An 8,473-nucleotide genomic window follows, 5' to 3' on the forward strand; every position below is an offset into this window, starting at 1 on the left:
AAAAGCACGACAATGCACGGTACGACTCGATCCGGCACGTCAAAGCACACTAAATTTAGTAAAATTAGCCTTAGGCACGACTGGCCGGACCGACCCGACACGAAAGCTCGTGGGCTCGGGTTGGGCCTTGTTTTGAACTTTTCAGCTCGGCCCGGTCTGACACGATACAACGTGGGACTTCCGTGGACCCAGCCCGGTTAGGCCCACAGTCCAGCCCACGATCATCTTTAAGACCACCTATGAACATAAAAATACCGTTAAATGGTACATCCAGATGTACATAATAATTTTCGCAGTCTTGGAGCTCGGGCATAAATACAGGAGATTGCCGCCCCCATTGAAGAAGTGATCCTGAAGTAATATAACGGCTCTAGAGAAAGAATAACTGGAAAAAGAAAAAGGAAACACACATTTTCGTTTTTTTTTTGGTTTTTGTTTTTTAAATAAAGAAAAATCATTAGGACGAATAAACTTTTTTATTTTTATTTTTATTCTAGATTATATTTGGCAGTCACCAACCAAGCAAACATGGTTCTTTTAACATTTAGCACACTATCTTCTCACTATCTACCTTTCAACATAGACAAAATAAAATAGACAAAAGGAGATTCTCTCTTCCCTTTTCCCACTTGGGACTTTGCAGCAGATCTCATTTTAGAACACCAATCCCCCCAACCTACGCTAGATCAGTTTTACACACAAATCACAATTAATATTCCCCTTTTTATAAATGTTTTTAATGGTAATTTCGTAATTAAGAATATAATGTAATTTTAACCACATTTATCTAAACTTGGTAAAAACATGTTGAATACTACGTTTATCGACTTAGTACTAACTACGGAGTAACTAACCAACTAACTGACTATGGGGTGGGTAGCTGTTTCATATTCAGTTGCATAATGAATATTCCGTAATAATAATAAAAAATAACCAAGGAGTACTAACTTGTACGAGTATAAATTTTAGATGAAAATAATTTTTTCGTTTCTTTTTAATTGTAACATTTTGACTTTCATGTTTGTCAATGCATAGCTTGAACAATTAATATATAATTATCAATAATAAAAGTTATAAAAAAATGATATTCGGAAAATCTAACAAGATCTTGCATGGATATGTTCTTCTTCTTCTTCTTACCAATAAATTATCAAGATAAACAAGTAGAGTACATGAATAACACAAAAATTAAAGTAGTGCAAGTAAAAAGAAACGGAGCTCTTATTTTACTTTTTACTTGCATCACCCAGACCTCCACACTTGCCAATTAAACATCTCTAATTTTCTATTTGTAAAAATTAAAAAAATTTGATATTAGAAAATATGTATAGTGACCAATCCAACCGCATTTTACATAATACGGAGTAACATTTGATTACTCTCTCTGTCCCTTCATACTCGACCTGTTTTGACTGGAACGCTTGCTAATGCACAACTTTAACTACCAATTTCTTTAACTACATATTATAAAAATATTAATATTTTGAAAATATATATTAGGATGAAGCCAGCAATATATTATATAATAACATTTATTTTCATATACTATAAATAAAATAGGGTCAAAGTGAATTATGCGAATAGTGCAAAAAATCAAACTGGGTCGAGTATTAGGGGATAGAGAAAGTACTAAATATTGTTAAAAATTCAAGTCAAATTTAGTGTCTGAATAGTAACAAAGTCAAAGTGATGAAATTAAAAGAAAAATGGAGGAAGTATTTTTTTATTTTTTTTACTCTCTGTTTCCTTTTTTTTTTGGTTCTACTGCGAGGAGTTCCCACCGCCCTCGGCGAGTGGACTAATCTCCCGCGGGAGTTTGCATGGGTACCTCGATGGGCAGCATCACTCCCAGTTGAGATTTTTTCCATTCCCAAAGCTCGAACCCGAGACCTTGGTTAAGGAGCAAGAGGCCCTTAACCACTAATGCCAACCTCAATTGGTTCTGTTTCCTTTTTCTTTAAAGGGAATAAAAAAAGGGAATGCTAAGTTGATGACATCACTTAACTTCAGTACAGAGTTCTGGGCATCAGATCTTACAGCCTAAAGAAGGTTCCCCTTCACACACAAACACAGTCTTTTCTCTTTCTCTCTCCTTCCACCACAAACCAACACAAAGGTGGGAAAAGCCAATGAATTCAGAAATGAATTGGTGGGATAATAACAATATACACAAAATAAAACAATCCCACAAAAATTCACAATGAAAAACCATTCCTTAAACTTCCTATTGATCATAATATTACTAACCTTATCTCTTGTAATCGTATCCAATGGTGAAAAAAAATCAAGGAATGTTGAATTCATCATCAGAAGAATCTTACATCAACCATTGTTCCCGGAAAGCTCATCGCCACCACCGGGAGCCGATGATGGCGGCTCATCTTCATTATTGGCGCCACCTCCACCACCAGCTGATACTTCCGGGTTCACCCCTGACCAGCCTTTCTTCCCGGAGGTGCCAACCACAAATCAGAACCCACCACCGCCACCAACACAAACAGCGCCGTCGCTGCCGTCAAATGGGGTTAATCCGATACCAACTGCGACTCAACCACCCACAAAGCCTACCAAGAAAGTGGCAATTGCAATCTCGGTGGTAATAGTAACACTCGGAATGCTATCAGGGTTGGCATTCTACTTGTATAAACACAGGGGGAGGAACCCTGTTGAGAGTTCTCAGAAGTTAGTCAGTCGTAGCGGCGGCGGCGGCGGTGGCGGTGGTGGAGGAGGTGGTCGGTATACAGAAGAATCAAGAGCGCCACCATCGAATTTCCTGTATATAGGAACAGTTGAGCCTTCTTCAAATCAGAGATCAGTTGCGGTCAATGAAAATAACAACAACAACATAGCTAATGGATCACCTTACCATAAACTGAACCATATTAATAATAATAATAATAATAATAATAATGAGGTTTTAATGAAAAGGTCAGATCGATATAGGCCAAGTCCTGATTTGCAGCCATTGCCGCCATTGAGTAGAGCTCCACCAAGAAGTGTGCCACCACCACAGAGGAGTTCGCCGTCGCCGACGGCGACTTTGTCTTCATCAGATGAGGAAAGAGGTGATACTCTGTTTTATACTCCACATGGATCACTTCATGGATCAATTGCTAGTGTTGATGATGGGTATTGGACTCAAGCTACACGTTCAAATAGTAGTAGAACTAATAGTGGAAGTTTCTTCCCTCAATCTAGGAGGACTTCACCGAAATCAAAGGGTTTTGGTCCATCATCTCCTGATGTTATCAAACATGCCATCATCCCGTCTATTAAAGCCGCCGCCACTCCTCCTCCTCCGCCGCCTCCACCACCACCCCCACCAAAAGAGTTTGAAGAAGGAAAGCAAGAAACAAGGTCAATTTTGCCTAAGAGGGCGAAATTTGCAGCTCCACCACCACCACCAAATTTAGCACTCCTTCGAAAATTCAGCAGTAGTAGTCCTTATCATCAGAATGCTAAACCACAACCACAACAACAACCTCCCCCACCGCCTCCACCACCACCACCACCACGGGCGTCGTTACTGACACCAAGCAAAGTATGCACTAGTAAGGTTAATCAAGCAGAATTGGAAACTCCCAACCTAAGAAAAGAGGCAATAAAAACAGGGGAAGAAGAGATTGATAATGGATGCAGTTCTTCTGGAAGGCCTAATGGGGACGACTTAAGTGAAAGAAGACCAAGGTTGAAGCCACTACATTGGGATAAAGTAAGGGCAACCTCAGATCGAGCTACTGTGTGGGACCAGTTGAAATCAAGCTCATTTCAGTAAGCCCAAAACCACCATTATCTTTCTAATTGTAATAGTTCTTCCAAACCCATCTTATGACTGAGTTTTTAACCATGTTTATTATCAATACATTTGCAGGTTAAATGAGGATATGATGGAAAGCTTATTCGGGTGCAATTCGACTACTGCAGAAAAGAAAGAAACAACTAGAAGATCAGTTCTTCCTCCTGTTGAGAAAGAGAACCGAGTTTTAGACCCAAAGAAGTCACAGAACATAGCCATTCTATTGAGAGCGTTGAATGTGACTCGGGATGAGGTTGCTGAAGCACTTATGGATGGTATGAATTACTCTTTTGCAGAAACTTAATTGTTTTTCTTATTCTTGATTGTAGAATAAGTGGAAAGATTTAGATCATATAGGTATGTGTCTAAAAGAATATTATATATATATAAAAAAAGGAATTTTTGTCAGAAAGGACCTTTTATAATCAAAAAATTGTGACAAAGGACCTTTTAAAAAAAAAGTTGTGAGGTAGGACCTAAATCAGAATTTTTGTTGTGAATAGGGACCAAGAACCATTTTCCGGTAGTCAAACCATATTCTCCGGCGTTGACCAGCACGTGCGTGGCACGTGCCCCATAAAAACGATTTTTTTAAAATTAAAAATCTAAAATTTTCCCCTCCAATTCCCCCTTGCATGCCTACCGAAAATCTAAAATTAAAAATCCCCTTTTCTCTCTCCTTCGTTGCTTTGTTCCTCCACATTACCTTCTCATAGCTTCTTCATCTTCTTCATCAATCCATTGCATATTGCTTATGGAAAATAAAATTCATTGCTTCCCCTTGATTTTCGTTGCAATTCGTACCGGGTAAGAGTAAAATCCCTAATTGTTTTGGTCCAATTTCTCCAATTTCGTAACTTTCAAAATTAGGGTTCATAAGCTAAATTTATTTTCAGACCGTAATTGGTTGGTTTTAGACCATACTAGAGGGTTGTTGGGCCCTTCGGAGGCGGCAACGACGGCAACTCGAGTGTTAATCCTCTTCAGGCCGGTGGTGTTGGTGGTTGCGTTTGTTTGAGTTACACGGTCTAGCAGGGTTGCAGATGGCTTTAGGCATTAGTGCAAGGTGGTCGGATTTTTTAGTTGAGTATGGGAGTTGAAGTATGGGAATGGAGTTTTTTGAATTTTGTTTAGGAAGTACCGAATTTTCTTTTTCCAGAAGCAAAGTGCAGGTAATGTCGAGGAAGAAGAAGCAACGAGGAGAGAGAAGAGAGTTTTTTTTAAGGTTTTGTATAGGTAATTAGGGGGAAAATAATTAATAAGTCGTTTTTATGGGCGCACGTGCGACGCACGCGCTGGTCAACGCCGGAGAATGTGGTTTGACTACCGGAAAAGGGGTCTTGGTCTCTATTCACAACAAAAATTCTGATTTAGGTCCTACCTCACAACTTTTTTTTTAAAAGGTCCTTTGTCACAATTTTTTGATTTTAAAAGGTCCTTTCTGACAAAAATTCCATAAAAAAATCATACAAGTATATGATTTGAGTTCTTTTGTCCATGACAAAGTCAGAACTCCATCCCTTAAGGCGATGTTTGGTTGACAGGGAAAACATAGGAAGTGGAAGATTAGAGTACTGTTTGGTTGACAAAAATATGGGAAGTCACACTTTCTAGGAAGTTCTACTTCCTACAAAATGGAGAAAGTTGCTTACCTAGGTTCCCCTATATCACCCCACTTCCTAGGAAATGCTTATACATGTGGAAAGCTTCTTTCTATGAAGTTCTACTTCCCATGATCAACCAAACGACCCCTGAGTACATCAGCTATATCACATAGATAGAAAAAGACATAGACGCCTGAAATCTGTTGATGCGCGAAGAAGTGGAAGAGCCTAATCTCGATATAAATGCTCAGTATAAAGTGGTATCAGGATAGAGCCATATTAACTAACAGGGAGGTCCATTTGTCTTAGAAAATGCAGAACATCTCAAAAGTCATACTTTAATATACAGACAACTAATCATAGATGACTAAACCAACAATCTATAGCAATCAACGAAATCAGTGGGCTAATAATATGTCCCTTATAAGTTATAACATGAAGTCTGTATTTCGTGGAGCAGGTAATTCAGAAGGCTTGGGGGCAGAGCTATTTGAGACATTGGTCAAGATGGCACCAACCAAGGAAGAGGAAATAAAACTGAAAGATTACAATGGTGAACTCTCAAAACTAGGCGCGGCTGAGAGATTTCTCAAGGGGATACTTGAGGTTCCATTTGCCTTTAAAAGAGTTGAAGCTCTACTATACAGAGCTAACTTTGACGCGGAAGTGAAATACCTAACAAAATCATTCGAAACCCTTGAGGTAAAGTTGCACAACTCTCGAACTTTGATGGAAAAAGATATACTTCCTCCGTTCCTTAAATATTGCACCACTGTTGAAATTTTGCTTTCCAACACATACTTTGACTCTTAATATCTCGAATTATGCATAAGTAAAAATTATGAAAATTTGATATTTAGAAAATATAAATCAATTTGAATCTAACAAGATGTCATACGAATACAATTTTTCTTCAAGTATGAATCACAAAAGATGACCAAATATCTAGTGTAAAAAACAAGATGGTGCGATATATACTCTAGAAACTTCAGAAATGAATATGTGTATATCTTCTTGTTATTACAAGGTCCTAAGTGAATGACATGTTACAGGTCGCAAGTGACGAATTGAAAAGTAGCAGACTCTTCCTAAAACTCCTAGAAGCTGTTCTACAGACAGGAAACAGGATGAATGCAGGAACAAATCGTGGAGATATGAAGGCATTTAAACTCGATACTCTCTTAAAACTAGTAGACATCAAAGGAACAGATGGAAAAACTACACTACTCCACTTTGTTGTCCAAGAAATCATCAAATCCGAAGGCTTAGGTTCTTCTGATGTAAACAACCCTCAGACAGTTCATCATCAACTAAGCTCCACAAAGAAGGAAGAAGAGTTCAGAAAACAAGGTCTGCAAATTGTATCAGGGTTAAGTAGAGAGCTAGGTAGTGTTAAAGGTGCAGCTGGGATGGACTCAGATGTGTTAAGTAGCTACGTGTCGAAGCTAGAAATGGGGCTCGAAAAGGTCAAGTTAGTATCACAGCTTGAGAAACCAGATATGATGAAAGGTAGATTCTTTGAATCAATGAAGAAGTTTCTTAAAGAATCAGAAGAGAAGATTGCAAGAGTTAAGGCTCATGAAAGAAGAGCATTGGCTCATGTTAGAGAAGTGACTCAGTACTTTCATGGGGATACAGCTAAAGAAGAAGCACACCCATTCAGAATCTTCTTAGTTGTGAGAGATTTTCTCTCTGTATTGGATAATGTGTGTAAGGAAGTTGGAACAATGGAGAGTAGAAGTGTAGTGGGAAATGCTAGATCATTTCGAATATCAGTACCAGTTCTTAATAAGTATAATGCTAAACGAGATGAGAGTTCTGGAGATGAAAGTATGTCCTCATGAAAAAAATACCCAGATATGAAAATGGGTCAATAATTGATTAATTTCAGCATTTTGGAGGATTAGTGGGAAGAAGAAGAAGAAGAAGAATTATACTGTAGTCAACTTAGTCTATTCATACAGTTTGATATTTGATTTGAATATAGTTTTTGGCTCCTACTCCATGTAAAATCCAGTGATACTTTAAGGTTTAATATCATTATTATTAATTTTATTCTACCAATAAATGATTAAGTGATGCAAGATTTCTTACAATTTGTACAATATATAATCATAAAAGGTTGTCTGGGCCTGAGTTTTAATTTATTAGCAATGATTTAGACTGAATTATTGTGCACACCACATGTTTGTGAAAATGACTGAGAGAACAAAACAAAAGATATGAAATTAACCAATAAAAAGTTATGGGATTTGCAATCTGGTAATTGCTAACATGGAAATACAGTTGAGAAGATTAAAAGTTGAAGGTAAAAAAAGATAATCAAGCAAGTATAAGCGCCTAAAACACATACCGGCGTCGGAAAACTGCTGCTTTTGCCAGTTGCACTTTGAAATTAGCGCCAGCTTTCTTTCACTCTGTTTGAAAAAACTGCCAAAAGAGTAATCCGTATTTTAGTGGTTGAATAACTTGAATTTGTAAATCTTGTCCCTTCCAAGTTTCACCTTGTTTGTTGTACTTATATTTTAGTGGGTAAATAACCATTAAGACAATAATAAATTATAAATCGAGGAGAGAGATTTCAACGTCATATCTATCGTATACAGGTCTCAATCTTAGCCATTAAGTCAAGATCTTATTGGTTTTGTGTTTGTTGTTGTATAGTATAATGACGATTATTGGAGTCAAGTACGGCCATGTAATATCTTTTATTGGCGAAAGATGTCAATCAAGGGTCATTTTCGTAAAGAACTTGGACGAAATATATTGTCGAACTATAAAATATTTTATCTTTTCTTTTAAGTTCTCTATTAGACTGTATATGTTCATATGTAACTTTTAGACGGTATATTACTTTGAATTTCATTATATTTACGACAATGTTACCTAATTAGCAATTTTTCGTCGGTGTTTGGAGAACTAAAGAGAAGAGATTGACCGGCCTATAAGATTGGTGGGTTACTCCACCTATCACTAATTGATTTTAGGATAGAATCCTCTCAGACTTATATGCGTTCAATCTCTTATTTGTGGGTAACTGGTTTGTTTGGTGTTGTATAGCATAATGACGATG

At 37.5% G+C, this 8,473-nt stretch overlaps 1 protein-coding gene across 1 annotated transcript; it reads left to right on the forward strand.

Moving 5' to 3' along the window:
* The first annotated feature begins 2,005 nt into the window (after positions 1 to 2,005).
* On the forward strand, positions 2,006 to 7,554 carry LOC110777986 (formin-like protein 6). Its single transcript, XM_021982555.2, has 4 exons — positions 2,006 to 3,771; positions 3,872 to 4,071; positions 5,861 to 6,102; positions 6,453 to 7,554. Exons 1-4 carry the CDS (start codon positions 2,201 to 2,203, stop codon positions 7,242 to 7,244), a joined length of 2,805 nt encoding a protein of 934 aa, XP_021838247.1. The 5' UTR covers positions 2,006 to 2,200; the 3' UTR covers positions 7,245 to 7,554.
* Positions 7,555 to 8,473: the final 919 nt, after the last annotated feature.

This window comes from Spinacia oleracea, chromosome 3, assembly GCF_020520425.1.
Source record: "Spinacia oleracea cultivar Varoflay chromosome 3, BTI_SOV_V1, whole genome shotgun sequence".
Classification (NCBI taxonomy): Eukaryota; Viridiplantae; Streptophyta; class Magnoliopsida; order Caryophyllales; family Amaranthaceae; genus Spinacia; species Spinacia oleracea.

Coding starts and splice junctions, on each gene's coding strand:
- LOC110777986 (XM_021982555.2), top strand. CDS start 2,201: ATGAAAAACCATTCCTTAAACTTCCTATTGATCATAATATTACTAACC. Junction 4,072..5,860: donor TGCTGAAGCACTTATGGATG/GTATGAATTACT, acceptor TTCGTGGAGCAG/GTAATTCAGAAGGCTTGGGG. Junction 6,103..6,452: donor AATCATTCGAAACCCTTGAG/GTAAAGTTGCAC, acceptor GACATGTTACAG/GTCGCAAGTGACGAATTGAA.